The sequence below is a fragment of the Sebastes umbrosus genome, chromosome 12 (assembly GCF_015220745.1).
Source record: "Sebastes umbrosus isolate fSebUmb1 chromosome 12, fSebUmb1.pri, whole genome shotgun sequence".
Classification (NCBI taxonomy): domain Eukaryota; kingdom Metazoa; phylum Chordata; class Actinopteri; order Perciformes; family Sebastidae; genus Sebastes; species Sebastes umbrosus.
Window position 1 is genome coordinate 32,813,628 of NC_051280.1, and position 17,276 is coordinate 32,830,903.

At 41.6% G+C, this 17,276-nt stretch overlaps 1 protein-coding gene across 26 annotated transcripts in view; it reads right to left on the reverse strand.

The window, feature by feature from the left end:
- LOC119498442 (discs large homolog 1-like protein) overlaps nt 1-17,276 on the reverse strand; it is a 136,857-nt gene that overhangs the window by 21,977 nt on the left and 97,604 nt on the right. For 17 of the 26 annotated variants that reach the window (XM_037787367.1, XM_037787366.1, XM_037787372.1 and 14 more), the window contains 7 exons: nt 13,162-13,260; nt 12,356-12,409; nt 11,280-11,330; nt 9,628-9,752; nt 6,134-6,303; nt 5,590-5,726; nt 4,300-4,444 (listed from right to left, as the gene is read on the reverse strand). In XM_037787367.1, the coding sequence (XP_037643295.1) occupies nt 4,300-4,444; nt 5,590-5,726; nt 6,134-6,303; nt 9,628-9,752; nt 11,280-11,330; nt 12,356-12,409; nt 13,162-13,260 (781 nt within the window). Of the gene's footprint in view, nt 1-4,299; nt 4,445-5,589; nt 5,727-6,133; nt 6,304-9,627; nt 9,753-11,279; nt 11,331-12,355; nt 12,410-13,161; nt 13,261-16,486; nt 17,046-17,276 lie in introns of those variants that run through there. The other 9 variants (XM_037787375.1, XM_037787384.1, XM_037787391.1 and 6 more) reach the window with 3 other exon arrangements.

Consider the following 17,276-nt stretch of genomic DNA (forward strand, 5'->3'; position numbering starts at 1 on the left):
TTATAAAATATCCCAAAAAACTATTGGTAAAATATCCGTAAAAAATCCAAAACATTATTAGTAAAATATCTGAAAATACTGTAAAACACAAGAAAAATAATTAGTAAAAGATCCGTAACAATGTTATAAAATATCTGTTAAAAATTAGTAAAATATCATTTAAAATTGTAAAATATTTAGAAAAAATATTGTTAAAATATCTGAAAAGTATTAGTAAAATATCTAGAAAATACTTGTCCATGAATATAATGAAACACAGGAATGTATGTTTTTGGATAATTCAGTAAAATAAATACCTGACAAATCAGAGTCATTAAAGACATTGATGTAAAAATCTGATATAAATAACCATAAAGGAGTCCGACTTATCGATTTCCAACATTTCACACAGAAGGCCTGAGACACCAGGAGGGAATAAAGACAGCGATACCGCAGCATAAACAGAGTGGGAAATCTGATATTGTCTCATGCTATTCTAGCTAATGACTTGATTTATCAATTAATCAATCTAAAGAAAATCAATCTGCAAAAAAAAAAAAAAAGATATTCAATTAACGTTTTTGTTTTTGATATAAAATACGTCAGTAAATATCCCACTGGTGAATTATGAAGCATTTCTGTCACGCCGACTCGTCCTCCTTTACAGCCTGGTTGTGTTTATACTCGCGCTCATGTGACCGTGGTGTAGCTGGTTTAGAGTTAACGTTAGCTTTTTACTTCTGGAGTTTGCATTCACACTTCATAAATCATAAAGTGGTGTTCATTAGTGGAGATTATCTTGCTGAACAAAACCTGTAGGTATCATAAACGTTTATCTTATATTCTGTAATAATCCAAAACCCAACGGAACAATCCCATTGGCTGTTAGTGGAGGGAACCAGGGCGATGCTAACTCCCTGGTTGGACTACAAAAACACGTCATCCCTGGAGCACTCTACTGGTGCATATGATGATGATGATGATGATGATGATGATGATGATGATGATGATGATGATGATGATGATGATGATGATGATGATGACATGATGGGACGGCCGGCTGATATATTTTTGTTCCTAAACCGCCGCCCCCCCCCCCCCGATGGAGTCAGAGTGCACTTAACAGAATTATTTCTCCTTCATTCATCAGCTCGGCCACAGAGACAGCAGCTGAAGCCTGTGTGTGATGCAGCTCGACGCTCACTGATTGGATTTGCTGCTCGTCCTTCACGCGTCTCAACATCAGCAGAGGAGGATGGGGGGGGGGCAATGAGAAGAGGAAGAGGAGGGGTCGATGAGGGTTGAAGCTCAGGGGATCTTTAGAGAAAAGTGATCTAATCTGTAGGGATCTGATGGTCGACGTCTCCAACTGTTTTAGGTTGTAGCGGCTCAGTTTTAAAGCTAGAGTGAAGATACTGGTATCAGATGAAACTATAAAACCTGATGAATCCATCGGTACCAACCATGTCAGACTAGCTCGTAAAAAAGGAGGTTATATAACGCTCCAAACTTACACTAAATGTTTGGCGAGGAAACCCTGTCATGGCTATTCTCAAAGGGGTCCCTTGACCTCTGACCTCCAGATCAGTGAATGTAAATGGGTTCTATGGGTACCCACGAGTCTCCCCTTTACAGACATGCCCACTTTATGATAATCACATGCAGTTTGGGGCAAGTCATAGTCAAGTCAGCACACTGACACACTGACAGCTGTTGTTGTCTGTTGGGCTGCAGTTTGCCATGTTATGATTGGAGCATATTGTTTTATGCTAAATGCAGTACCTGTGAGGGTTTCTGGATCAATATCTGTCATTGTTTTGTGTTGTTAATTGATTTCCATTTTTTGTATATATTTATTTATCTATCTATTTATTTATTTTTTATCTATTCCATTTGAATTTTTTTTTTTTTTACTTTTATTTATCTATTTTTTTTATTTTCCATTCTTATTTTTTATATGTATTTTTGATTTTCCATTTTTTATATTTATTCATTTTCCTTTCAATTTAAATTTTTTATATTTATTTATCTATTTTTTATAATTATTTATTTATTTATTTATTTATGTATTATATATATATAAGTAAGTACATATACTACATATACATATACATTATACATAAGTACCTGTGAGGGTTTCTGGACAATATCTGTCATTGATTTGTGTTGTTAATTGATTTACAATAATAAATATATACATACATTTACATAAAGCAGCATATTTGTCCACTCCCATGTTGATAAGAGGATTAAATACTTGACAAATCTCCCTTTAAGGAACATTTAGAACAGGCAATAAATTGTGATTAATTTGCGATTAACTATGGACAATCATGCGATTACTCTCACTATTCCACATTTAGTAAAAAAAATTAGGGCGGTCAATCGATTAAAATACTTGATTGCGATTAATCTAGCTTTAAAACTGAGCTGCTACAACCTGAAAAAAATCACAAGTTGCATCGATGCGTTAAAGAAATTAGTGGCGTTAAAATAAATTTGTCGGGGACTTCAGAATTGCGTCTCTGCTCTTTGCAGATGATGTGGTTCTGTTGGCTTCATCAGACCGCGACCTTCAGCGCGCACTGGGGAGGTTTGCAGCCGAGTGTGAAGCGGTCGGGATGAGAGTCAGAACCTCAGACCCGGCCCCGGATCAGCGGTAGATAATGGATGGATGGACCTGAAGTTGGTCACTAATACAGTTAAAGGTAGATGTGAAGGTACTCCTTTTATTACAGATGAACTAATATTGCAAAATAAGATTGTGTATAATTATTATATTCGATCATGCACCCCTAAAGGAGACATGCCTTAAAGGAACCTGACAGGGAGATGTTAGAGTCCGATCAGTTCATCGCTCTCTCCCCGTCAGACACTTCCGCTGGACTTCGTCTCTCCTGCACTCATCAGTCCAGGATCAGTTTGTCCTTCAGCGTCTCCACTTTAAAATGTCCACCGGGGGAGTCGTTGGGAACGGATCCAGAGTCCGTGCTCTGAATGTGTCGGAGAGGAGCCTCGACTTTGAAACGTGCTGGTTGATGAATGCCACTGGGAACGCGTGTACACATGCAGCCACTTTCCCAGTTAAAGTCCACCACCACCACCTCAGCATCAGTTTAGATTAGTTTAGCAGGTTGTCCGCCGGTTGTTGGTGGCGTTCTAGCCGTGTTCGTAGCTGGAGCAGACGGTGTGTGTACAGTTTATTTGTCGGTGAATAAATGCTATGAAGCTACAACTCGCTCTGCTCAAGACCGGAGCCAACTTCCTGTATCTGAACAAGGCGTATGGAAAGGAGGCCGGGTCACGCGTCATCAAACCCGTCATATCTTTGGGGGTATAACACATGCGCAGTCAAATCTGGACTGCACTCGCCGAAATTGAGCCAATCGCAACGCACGACTGCAGCTTCAGTTACACTGCGCATGTGTTATATCCCAAGACCCACGTCCTCCCGGGTCCCAGCCTCCCTCCATAGGACTTGAATCTGCAATCCCATGCAGTCTTGTGTGTGTCGCCTCACTGTTTTGACCGATGCTCGCTCGCGTCTACGTCTACGTCTACGTAGTGCGAGCAACAGGAGGGTGTTAACAAGCAATCCCTTTAAAGAGACGAGCCGCTCCTCGGAGTTTAGCTCAGCTTTTTAATTTATTATTAATATTTCTTTGAACCGTTTTAACCGATAGCATTAATCGGTTAAAATTCTCAATGTCGGTTAATTATTAACATCCCATATTGCGATACAATATTCAGATTTATTACGATTTTTGTCACCTTTTTGAACACTAGACGATGGGACAAAGTTGAATAATTGTTTTTATAATTTTCCATTTTTTCATCATCTCTCCCTTTGGAGGGAAGAGCTGGAGGGACGTCTGGAATACGCTGCTAAGCCTGCTGGCCATGGAGACCCGGCCCCGGATCAGGGGAAAGGAAACGGATGGATTGTTCCGTTATCGTGGCCAATCAATATCGTGTCTATCGATAATCTCGTTATCACAACTAACTAAATCAGACTCTTATTATATTGTAATTCATTCCCACGATGCTGCTCACAATGATCACAGCTCGTCTGCCGACAGCAGGGAACACGTTATGGTGCGTTTAAGCTCTACTCGGTAAAATGAGTATTCGGCGATTGGTAAATTATAACGCTATCATGATGCGTTCAAGTGTAATCTTGTAAAATTGAGTTTTTGGCAAGAAACAACTCGAATAACTACAGTTGTCTGAAGAAGATGTTTTCAAAGTAATATAAAGCCTAATCTGCATAATAAAATAATGTGTGTTTGTACAGAAGTTCAAAACAAAAGCATCACTCACAGTTGGTGAGGTCGGGCGGGGCGAAGCTGTCGTTCATGAAGACACTGTTGGGTTTAGCCACTTTCAAGTAGACCACGTCAGGAGTGTTTTTCAAGGCAGTGACGGCGTGTTCGTGGCTCACCTCCTCCAGGCAAGCGCTGTTCACCTGAGCACGGAGAGGAGACGCAGCACGTCAAAGACAAACAGCTTCACAAGTTTATGCATCAAACAAATAATAAAACAACCTCCATCTATCTTTGGAACGTACATTTAACTCGCACATCCCTGGACTAGTGAGGTGAAACCTTTATTTTGTGTGACTAATGTATCGTATTTTTAAAAATGTTTTATTTATGTGATTTTGGTGAGATTGAAGAGGAAATCCTCGTCATGTTTTATTGTTTTTGACGCTATTTATTTAAAGGGACTGTTTGTAACTTCTTACACGTATAAATCAATCCGGGTCGGTGTCTCTTGCGCGCTCGCGTGTGGCTACGCTGTTCAGACTCAGACTCCAACACAAACTACACAGAAGCAGCAAAACCTCTTGGTTGTATCTAGTGAAGCTGTTAAACAGTGTTGGCCGCGGTCGGAGGACGCGGGGGAGACCGTAGCTTTGGTCTCCAGGACCGGAGTCTCTGCTCCTCTGCTCCTCTGCCTGCCTTCACTCACACACCGCGCTCCTTCTCTCTAGAGAATATCTAGTGAATGTTCAGTGGACGTTTGTGCAGAAATAACTGCTGCAGCTCCTCCAGACCAACAGAGGTTTCCCGTGTCTTGTGAAGTGACGGGGCTCCGCAGAGAGAAACGTTATCGTCTCCGACCAAAACTCCGGCGTCTCCCCCGTTCCCTCCGGCCGCGGTCGGGAGGCTGAGGCGGGAAAAGCCAACACTAGGATCAGCATTGATTCGTGGAGAGACTTTCGTCTGGTCAGCTAACATTACTGCCAAGCAGCTGAAATATAGAGTGGTATTGTGACGTGTGTCTCCTCACTGTGTTGAGCGATGCTCCTTCATGACTATGTGAGCGAGCACAAGCATGAACAACAGGACGCTGACTTTAGTTGACTTAACGGCCACAGGTGTTGCTGTTAACAAGACATTTCTGATTCTTACATACAGTCCCTTTAAATGTGAATTTTTAATAAAAATATTTTGTCCCTAAAATCTATGAATAATTGTGATTATCATTTTGGCCGTGATCGTGCAGCCCTCGTCCCTGGAGCTACGACATGTTGGTCTCAGAGAGGACATGTTGGTCTCATAGGGGACATGTTGGTCTCAGAGGATAAAACACAGTCGGAGTTCTTACAGCCAGCAGTTTGTCTCCGATCTGCAGCCTCCCGTCTTTATGTGCAGCTCCTCCTTCAATGATCTTGGTGACGTAGATGCTGTTGTCGCCCGGGATGTGCTGGTTCCCCACTCCGCCTGCTATACTGAAGCCGAGACCTGGAACACACCGGGACCAGGACCGGGACCAGAGAGGGGGGACGGACTGTTAGAACAACCATCGACCTGCCGGCACCACCGTGCACTTCACAGTAAGATTTAAAACTGAAACATGCTTCTGCCAGTTTAACACCGGCACACAAATCAGGACACATAAATGCACAAAAGCATATTTTGGGATGTTTCCGTGGAAACGGAGGCTTTGTTCTTGAGCCTGGCTTCTTGTCTGAATAATCACGAGGCCCTGAGGGATTTCACTAAAGCTCCTCAGCAAGCAGAGACGATCCAACGGCACATCCGCGGCATGTGCTCGCTCCGCTTACGGGAGCTACAGGACAGTTTACTCTCTGCTCTCTGCTGACTGGATGTTTAAAATCAGACAACGCCACATTAACCCTCTCCGTCACCTTTGGGTCCTTTCACCAGTTTGATCTCCATCACTTTCTCTGAGACGGGTTTCCTTCTGCGGACGTAGAGTCGGACCAGGGAGCCGGCCTCCTTCAGGGCCTCCACGGCTCGGCTGTGGGTCACGTCCCGAACATCCGCCTCGTTAACTCTCAGGATGACATCGTTGACCCTGAAACACACGATGTCACCACCGACCGTCAATCATCCCCCAAAATCAACCAAAGTGATTCACTGCACTTCAACATCAGGAAGGAAGAACAGAAGCTGTGAACATCCTGAATACTGATGGTCAATAACTACGGCGGCATATTAGAGCCATTATAGGTACAAAATAATAATGATAGCAATAATAATAATAATAATAATAATAATAATATTCAGAGAAAAAGTTCAGAATTTACAAGACCAAAGTCATACATTTATGAGAAAGAAAAAAAAAATACTCTGAGATTATAAAGTCATGAATTTGCGAAAAAAAAAACAGAAATTCTCTGAGATTAAAAAAAAATACTTTGAGATTAAAAAAATCACAAATTTATGAGGAAAAAAAATTGTGAATATTCTCAAGAAAAAAATCTCTGAAAAATTGCTTCACTTTGCAAAGTTGTATAAACCTCATCACACCACAAAATAATTATAGAGCCGAGGGAGGGGTTTAATATTCTGAGAAAAAATGTCTGAGATTAAAGTCAAAAATTTACAAGAAAGAAATTGTGTATTCTCTGAGATTATAAAGTCAAACATTTGCATGAAAAAAATTGCTTTGCTTTGCAAGGTTGGATCAACCTCATCAATTACAAGAAAAAAAATGTATTCTCTGAAATTATTAAATCCTAAATTTACAAGAAAAATGGTGTATTCTCTGAGATTATAAAGTCCTAAATTTAAGAGAAATAAAAAGTATATTCTCTAAGATTTACGAGAAAAAAATGTACGAGAAAAAACTCACAAATTTCCAAGAAAAAAAACTTGAATATTCAAATTTGTGATTTTAATGTCTATTCTATAATAGTTTTTTTTCTTGTAAATTTGTGATTTTAATCTCGTGGAATTTGTTCGTTTTTCTCGCAAATTCGTGACTTTAAAATCGAGAAAAAATGATATGTTCTCTGAGATTATAAAGTCGTAAATTTACAAGAAAAAATAGTGGAACAATCGCTTCGCTTTGCGAGACTGGATCAAACTCATCACACTTCAGACGCGGCTGGTAAACAGGGGAACGCCACACACACACACACACACACACACACACACGTTAGGAGCATTTAGTGTTTTTATTCAGTGTTTTGATTTAATTACATGAATAATATCTTATTTATATCTTGTGTTATTTTCTATTTGTGGTCATTGTTCGTACACGTTTCATGCTGGATGGAATCTGTGCATCGTAGTTTTGTCTGCCGTCTATATTTGGTGTATAAGTGTGAACAAAGCACAGCAATCTAAAACGGAGCACAAAGTGACAAACTGAGACGTTCATCCTTCAGTTTGACTTTTCTTTTCTCATCTCTGTGTTTCTAACTGCTTGTCTGAAACCGACCGGAGCTTTCGGGCAGTCACATGAGCTTCCCTGATGACTGACAGGCCAACAAACAGGTTTCATCTGTTGGAGGCAAACTGAGACTGAGACAGGGCCGGCTGTTCATCCCACAGCTCCTCATCATCATCATCATCATCACCTGGATCAGGTGTGTCGGACGGCTGCATTATGAATGATGGAGTGAAAGGCAGCAGGGCACTGCAGGGGTTTGTGGGTAAAAGACACCGGCTCTTAAAGGGATAGGTGAGGTGTTTCTCAGTGTGGTTATATGAGCTACTTCTCCATAGTCAGTGTATTACCTACAGTAGATGGAGTTTGGAGTAAAACAGTGTACTGCTGTGGACGTGGGCAGCAGATAAACACATTTTAGACACCTAAAAAACTCAGTTTAAGTGTACGCTATATTTAGAATATTTTCACCGCTTTAACTCGCCGTCAGACGGCCCTTTCTGACGGGAACTGAAGCGGTTATATCGCTCCCCTCAAAGCCACCAGGCTCCATTCACAAAAACAGTAATTTGACCTGTCAGAACACGGGAGTAGCTGGTCTGCCGCTGCGTCCATCAGTTACATTGTTTGTGTTATTGTTGTGACTTTGGTGTTTTAAAACTGCAGTTGGTAACTTTTATAAAAAAAAAAAATAACTCTTTATCATATTTGCTCAAAAGGTCAGTGTATCCTGACAGATAATCAGGTTCCCCTGTCTCCTCTAATACCAGGATCAGACTACACAATATGTTTGACGGTTACGACGGTCACTGTGTCAGATTAGACGATTGAGAGTCATAAATTCTTGTCGTGACTCGGCCGCGACACACGAGGCTCCGGGGTGAAAACAATAAAAATATAATTCACAGGGAGAAGAGAAAGCGGGTGTGCAGCGGGATGCTCCACGACACAAAGACGCAACGGCGGTGGTGTTTTTTTTACTCCGACACAACCTAGATTGAACATCCTACCGCGAGGTCCGGCAGCAGTTGAAGGTCCGATGACATCATTCTGCATAATAAGTAGCCTTCTGTTTACAGCCGTGTGCGTCGGCGCTCAGACGGTCAGATTCGAGGCCGTGACGGAACATGACGTGGAAAGAAAAAAAAGAATTAAACATGCTAGACTTCCTGTCGGGACGTCGTGAGGCGTCCCAGACGCGGCGGCGTCGGGTTGTCGTGTACTATGACACGCTCCACAGGATAAAACCAGCGATCGTCGCACACGACATTCATCTATCGTTCCCGATCTCCTACGACGGCCGTGTGGGGTTATAGTCGGGCTGATATCGTGTAGTCTGAACCGGGCATTCGTGCTCCTATTGACATTTGCAAGATTCCACCGCGCCCGAAGGAAAACAACCAATCAGAGCCAAGCTGTCTCTAAAGCAGCACTCACTGAATCAATCACTCGTGAACTTCGATCAAACAAATATGAATCAATATGTAAACTGCAATGCATATTTCCCTCCTCAGATGTCCTCAGGAACATCTTGTTGTGTACTGTTGAGCTGTAAAATGTGGAGGTTTGTGACCCGGCAAATCAAAATACGGCTAAACATTGCACTACAAGATGTTTCTGAGAACATCGGAGGAGAGAAAAAGGCATCAGCGTTTCGGATTCACCTAAGTCACAACAATAACACAAAGAATCAAACTGATGGACGCAGCGGTAAACCAGCGACTCTTCTGTTCTGAGAGGTAAAATGACTGTTTTTGTGAATGGAGTCTGGTGGCTTTGAAGAGAGCGTAGATAAAGGCTTCAGTTCCTTGTCACAAAGGGCCATCTGACGGCGAGGTAAAGTGATGAGAATATTCTAAATATAGCGTACATTTAACAGTTGTTACATAAATTCAGTTCTTATGTGATAAAAGATCGTCTTTAGAAGCCGGACGTTTCACTGACAAACACTCTTCATATATGTTATCATCATCAGGATTCACAGGTGTGTGTTTGTTGTCTCACCTGAGCCGTCCGTCCTGGGCAGCGGCCCCCCCGGGTATGACTTTGGTGATGAAGATGCTGGGGTCTTCACCGATGTGGGGGTTGTCTGTGCCGCCCGCGATGCTGAAGCCCAGTCCCGAGTTCCCCTGGATACCGCGCCAACAATCACCACGACGACCACCACAATAAAAAAACAAACAGAAACTCAAGTTAACAAAGATAATGTCAGACGAGTGATTGAACACGCAGCACGCTCAGGCAGACAGAGTAACAGACAGGCAGGCAGACAGGCAGACAGACAGACAGACAGACAGACAGGCAGACAGGCAGACAGACAGACGGACAGAGAGACAGGCTGTTTCTACTGCAGGACTCAGCTGGCAGGGATGTTTTTTATTCACGCTGCACTGAGAATAATTTGCACTTGAAGAAGCAGGGCTGAATTAGGACAAGACGATATAACAGAAGATGATGAAAAAGATTTCACCAGAGGCAGAGCCGGGGATTAAAACATAGCTGCATTAAAAAGAAAATATGTGTTTGTGTGAGCGGATCACAAAACACACAGGAGTTCATTCATTATGTCCTCATTTCATCGGATTTCTACGACGGTGTATTAGGGCCATTGTAGGTAAAAAAAACCCAAAAAAAAAACATGTAACGAGTAATATCTGGAGAAAAAAATGCAGATATTCTCTGAGATTATTAAATCATAAATTTGCGAGAAAGAAACTTGAATATTCTCTGAGATTATAAAGTCGTAAATTTGCGAGAAAAAAAAGTTTATATAATTTGAGATTGAAGGGGTAAATTTATGATAAAAACAAACACAAATTTACGAGAAAAAAACTTGAATATTCTCGGAGATTATAAAGTCGTAAATTTGACAAATAATTGTATATAATCTCTGAGATGGAAGTGGTAAATTCCCGAAAAAAGAATCAAAAAATAATCAACCTCATCACACCACAAAATAATTACAAAGCTGGGGGAGGGGGGTAATATATAATAAAATATAATAAAATAAAATAAAATATAATAAAAAAAGTTACAAATTTATGAGAAAAAACTCACAAATATACTCAAAAGGTTGGATCAACGTCATCGCACCACAGACACCGCCGGTAAACAGGGAACGCCACGCGCACACGTCAGTGAGGAGGTGCAACACTACGGAGCATGGTGGCGATATGCTTCATCTGTCCTTTGTGTTGTAGTTCCTGATGCACTGAAACTATCTAACTAACCTCATCCCAATCAGTCTGTTGCTTTCTTCTGAATCGGCCAAATTCACGGCCTCAATGTCTCTACAGAGTCCGGATGCTGATGATAATATGATGATAATATGGTGATAATATGATGATAATATGATGATAATTGGGTGACTCTGGGCTAAAATCAAGAGTATTTCCTTATTCCTTTAAGTCTAATTTGACTAGGTCATCCACTGCAGGCAAATCCACAGCAAGACTCTCTGAGAATATTCAAGTTTTTTCTTGTAAATTTACGACTTTAATCTTGAAAAGTTCAGTTTTTTCTCTGAATATTGCCTAAAGTACTGAAGTAAAAGTACATAAAAGTAGTGTCACGTGAGCAGTATCTGCTGCCGAGTTATGGAGCGTTACCGCAGCTCCATCCGCTAACAACACGATTCACAGCGCTCGTCGTCTTACCCTCTCCAGCGTGATCTCCTCGTACTCATAATCAGCCTCCGTCCCGTTCACCTGCACACACAAACACAAGATCCATCAGCTGCCAGCAGTTCATTACCTGTCATCAACAGGTAAGTCCTAAGCTATACATACAGTATAACAACATGAAGGATGGTACTGTGAGAGTGTGTAACCTGCACATTATATTTATTCTAATCCAACTATGGAAATAATTATTACTAACAGCTTTTAGTCCAAACTGACACATTATTCTGTTCATACAAACCGTTGAATAAGTATTAACATCAAAATGTTGTTAAGTATCAGTAGTCATTTTTTATTCTGGTAATATAATGACTTTTATTCTCGAAATATAATTACTAATATTTTCTAAATATAATCACTTTTATTCTGGTAATATAATGACTTTTATTTTTGAAATATAGAAACTTCTATTCTCGTAATATAATTACTTTTATTTTGAAATATAAAAACTTTTATTCTCGAAATATAGAAACTTCTATTCTCGTAATATATTGAATTTTATTCCCGAAATATAATAACTTTTATTCTTGAAATATAATGACTTTTATTTTCTAAATATAATCACTTTTATTTTCTAAATATAATCACTTATATTTTCTAAATATAATAACTTTTATTCTGGTAATATAATGACTTTTTTTCTTGGAAATATAATGACTTATTTTTGAAATATAGAAACTTCTATTCTCGTAATATAATGACTTTTATTTTGAAATATAATAACTTTTATTCTGGTAATATAATGACTTTTATTCTCCAATTATAAAAAAAATATTTTGAAATATAATTACTTTTATTCTCGAAATATAATCACTTGTTTCCGAAATATAATGACTTTTATTCTCTTTATTTTCGAACACGGCGCTGATACGCAAAAACAAACTAAAAGGGTATTATTTCAATATAAAAAAAAAAAAACGACGGTGGGCAAATAATGTAATCGGTCTGTCCCTGAACGGCGGCGAGCCTCTGCACGACTACTTCACTGAATATTGACCTTTATTAAAAACTAAAACAACATGACAGACGTGATGAAAACATGGTGAACTCACATATGAAGGCGTGTCCAGGCTGTCTGTGTTGACCACCACGGGGGGAGGGTTGGCCTGAGGAGAGAAGACACATCACCGTGTCAGAGGAAACATCTCCCCCCAACAGAATTAACCCACCACCCACCTGACCTGAGCCGCCTCCCACAGAGCTCCACCCCTGCAAACACGACACACACACACCGAACACAAGCTGCAGACGGCGCCGACATTAAAGACGCTCCTCTCCTCGCGATGCTACTACGCACACCGCCGACTGAGGATGAAAACAGGAAGCCGGTGGATTCTGAGCAGAGATTAGTGAGGACAGAGCGGGTACGTACATGGTGGCGTTTCACACTGCAGAAGATGCAGTGCTGAAGCATGAAGCCTAAATCAATCAAATCAAGGACGAAGGCGGTTCTGCTCCTTCTTCTTCTTCTTCTTCTTCTTCTTCTTCTTCTTCTTCTATCTTTAAAAGTGGTCAAATCTCTGCATCGCTCACTCGCTCATCCTCTTTCCGTCTGCCTGGATCGCTCGCTCACTTTCTGCCCGGGAGGAGCCAGATGGGCTCTTAAAAGTCATGTGGTGGTGGAGGGGTTGGGGGGGGGTGGTGTGGCATTTCTCCCACTGTTTCTATCTCTAATCTGCTCACTTCATCAGAGCCACAGCTGGACGGCAGACACGGAACTACTGCACAATGACAGCGAGACGAGCAGCCAGATAAACGGAGGAGGAGGTAAATCTCTAGATGGATGGACGGAGGCGGAGCAGACAGAGAGACAAGTGGAGGGAAATAAAAAAACAACAACAACAACAAAACAAGAAACCTGTGACGTCGGAGGGATGATGGTGGTGGTGTCGGCTGCGATTGGCGAGACTGGGATCACGGGGATTATGGGAGAGGAGGGCGGGGTGGCCTCTGCCTGCTGAACAATAGCATGGTGAGGGGTCAAAGGTTAGACAAACACAGTGCAGCACAGATGAACAGCAGGAGGAGGAGGAGGAGGAGGAGGAAGAGGAGGAGAATGGATGGAGGATGTTCATGTTGACTGACAGGTGTCGTGATCTGTTTGTTTGTGTCGTGTCGAGGTGCTCAGCTGTCAGAGAGCTCGACCAATCACAGGAAGACGCTCTGTGATTGACAGGTTACCTGACACTTGTGCTTTTTTTTTTTGGATCCTGATGTGACAAAACTCGCACATCTGCTGCTCGGAGAAGATTAAAGTTTGACCCGGGTCTGAGAGTGTGTTAGTGCACGTGTTATTGTTAATGTGTGTGTGTGTGTGTGTGTGTTAAATCCCTGGTCCCTTGGTACAGTGTCAGCGGGGGAGCGGGGGGGGGGGCTGATGTCCTTTTCTTTGTGATTATTGAAAAGCAGCAGACATTTCAATCAGGGACGGCAGAGAGAATTAACCCTGACAGCCCGCAGTGACATCAGCACCGGAGGTCAAAGGTCACACTTTCACTACTGTCAATACATTACCGTGGCAGGTAGCGGTCTGCTGTTTGCTCTGTCTTAGTATTTATGCCATTATATATTGAAATATTAGCCTCATACATTTCTCTTGCTGCTCATTATATTTTCGAAATAAAAGTCTTTCTATTCCAAGAATAAAAGTCATTATATTTCAGAATAAAAGGTTTTATATTTCAAGAATAAAAGTCATATTTTGAGAATAAAAGTAATTAAATTTCGAGAATAAAAGTCATAATATTCCAGAAATAAAGGTTTTTATATTTCAAGAACAATAAATTATCATATTTCAAAAATAAAGTAATTATATTTGGAGAATAAAAGTCATATTTGGAGAATAAAAGTCTTTATATTTCGAGAATAAATTTCATTATATTTCAAGTATAAAAGGCCTTATATTTCAAGAATAAAAGTCATATTTCAAAAATAAAGTCATCATATTTTGATAATAAAAGTTTCTATATTTGGAGAATAGATTTCATTATATTTCTATATAAAAGCTTTCTAATTTTGAGAGAAAAAAGTCATTGTATTTTGAGAAAGTCAGCGTAACAAGATGCCTCAAGAACAAAATGTTTTATGTTTGTTATGCTTACAAAAATACTGTCTTCATTGATCTGTTGGATGACTGCGTAAACTATCCCCAACTTTTAGTTTGGCCTCAATTCGCCATTGAATGAAAACGGACACAGCTGGCGGAGCTCGGTGAAACCGCCGCCGCAGCTTTCCATAAACACTGCATGGCAGCTCGCTGCAGGCTGCACTTCGCCGCTGCTCTGGTGTGTTATCGGCGTAAGCCTGTGTAAATGAAACAAGCTTAAATGCACTAATATTTAATTTAAATTGAAGACCATTTGTATTTTATTATATGTACTTTAGTGTATTTAACACATGAGGATTTGAATAATACGTTCAACGTGCCTTGTTGTTTGTAAATGTGTTGATAAATGAAGGAAAAAGAAAACGAAAGCGTGTAAAACTACAGTAAAGAGAAGCGGATGTGGATGACCTCTATTATACAAGGGCAGGACCTCGTGAAGCTGCTGGCAGGAAGTGGCGCTCTGTTTCGAAGAGGCTTTAAACGTTGTGCTGCAGCAGCAGAACTCGGAGCCCATGGAAAACCAACAGCCGCTAAAATTAGCCCCCGCACATCGACCACATTGATCCGCCAGCCCTACTTCTGGAGCGCTGCTCGGAAAAGCCGCTGACAATGGGGCTTAATTGCTCCCAAAGAATACAAACTGGTGTGACGAATGCAGCAAACATACAGAGGACAGAGTTTATGGTTTAATCCAACGAGAGCGATGGTTCGTTGGGAGAGTGAGCGCTGCGGTGCAGAATGGATCTTTGTGGTGATAAATAGAATAAATAAAAGAGCTGATGACAACGATTAGTCAACCGGCAGATTAATCAACATCAAATCTGATTGTAAAGTCAGACACTGAAAAATACAAGGAAAAAATAACTTTGGATTTCTCTGTTTTATATCATCAGAAACTAGATTTTTTTACTTTTTTCTGAATCATTTAATCCAAAAATGATCAGCCGACTAGATTATTTGATACAGATATAAATATAAATATTTGAGAGTTTAAAAAACAGATAGATATATCAGCCGATAAATTGTTTTACTCAAACACCAACGAGCATTAATGAAGGATTTGTTAAATTAAAATAAAAGAATTGCAACAACAAATTCCACTGGTTCAGCTCGACAGCCGAGCGACCCTCAATCACCAACAACACAATGAGTTCAAGGGTCAGAGGTCACGCCACCAAGACAACAACTGATCAGTTTTATATTCTAGTGTCGATACAAAACCCAACGACACAAAAACAGCACTTTCTTCAATCTGGTTTTGAACAACTACAAAGTTCTTGCACACCTGAAAGTCTCACTGACTCCTGCAGCGGATCAACAACTCCAACACGAATTTGACAAATACGAACACGTCAATTTAATTAAACAAAAGAAGCAGAAGTTAAATAAATGTCCGAACACAAGCGGCCGTAAAAGAAACTTTGTCAGAGTAGAAATACAGCCGAAAACTGGTTAAACTGTTTAATGGAAGTCTGGAGCTGTCTCATCAGAGAGTACGCAAGATTAGGAATCTGACCAGACATTCAACGGAAGATTTTAGTACTTGAAACCGATATTTGGTGATATTTATCAACTCTGTGCTTCAAATACTCAGAGCTAAAAACTACCTTTTGATCGCTGACTCGTTGCTTTAAACCCAGTACTACTTGGTATCAACTCCTTGCTACAAATACTCGTTGCTATGAACCCCAGTACTTCTTGGTATCAACTTGGTGCTACAAATACTTGCTGCTATGCACTTCAGTACTACTTGGTATGAACTCGGTGCTACAAATACTCGTTGCTATGAACCCCAGTACTTCTTGGTATCAACTTGGTGCTACAAATACTTGCTGCTATGCACTTCAGTACTACTTGGTATGAACTCGGTGCTACAAATACTCGTTGCTATGAACCCCAGTACTTCTTGGTATCAGCTGGGTGCTGCGTATACTCAGAGCTGCAAACGTCAGTAGTTTTTTAAACCGACTCGGTCCAGCCTCACCTGTGACTCTGTAATTAACCTCTTAGACAGTCGTAGCGGTGGAATTAAAGTTCTCCCAACTTCAAACAGAACACGTGGTCAACGTTGAAGTACCTTACTGAAAGCGAAGGGTACCCAGGGTATTTCCGGCCTGCTTGCCGCGTGGCCGCTGCTGACCACCTTGGCGGTACTCTTGGTCGGGCTTTTCTTGACGCTGTCCCGCAGGTTGAGGAAACGACTGCGAGCTCGGCAGGACGCCGGCACAGTGCAGGCGGTGAACGTCGACAGGGACGTCTGGACCTGCGGACGACCCGGCTGCTGCTGCTGCTGCTGCTGCTGCTGCTGCCGGTGGAGCTCGATGGCGTGCTGCCTCTGGAGCGGGTGAAGGTGGGCGATGGACTCCTGCAGGTTGATGTTGACCCGCGGCAGCTTCTTCTCGGCGCCGTTCATGGGCTTGGAGGTGAACTCCTGCCGGGGGTAATGTGTGGTCATCGCTTTAAGAGGAGATTCCCGATTAGAGGAGGAGGTTGAACAATAAATTATGGATGGTTCCTTCAGATGTGGAAGGGCTTCTTCGGGTCTCTGTGGCGCAGCGGCAACAGATCTAAACTCCTGTTACTCTACCGCCTCCCTCCACCACCGAAGCACAATAACACTCCCCTCTCTTCTTTCTCGCTTCACCCCTCCCTCTTCAGTTGCTCTTTCTCTGTGACACCCTCCCTCTCTCTTCTTCTGTCATTCTCCTGCCAATTAATCGGCTTCAGTGAGCGAGGCACATGTCAGCACGAGGAGGGGGGGCGGCTCCACTCGCTGCATGAATAATCGATGTCGCCCCCGCATTCAGAAACAGCGACGTGCATGTCAGCGTCAGCAGCGAGGGGAGGTGGAGGGGGCGGTCGGGGAT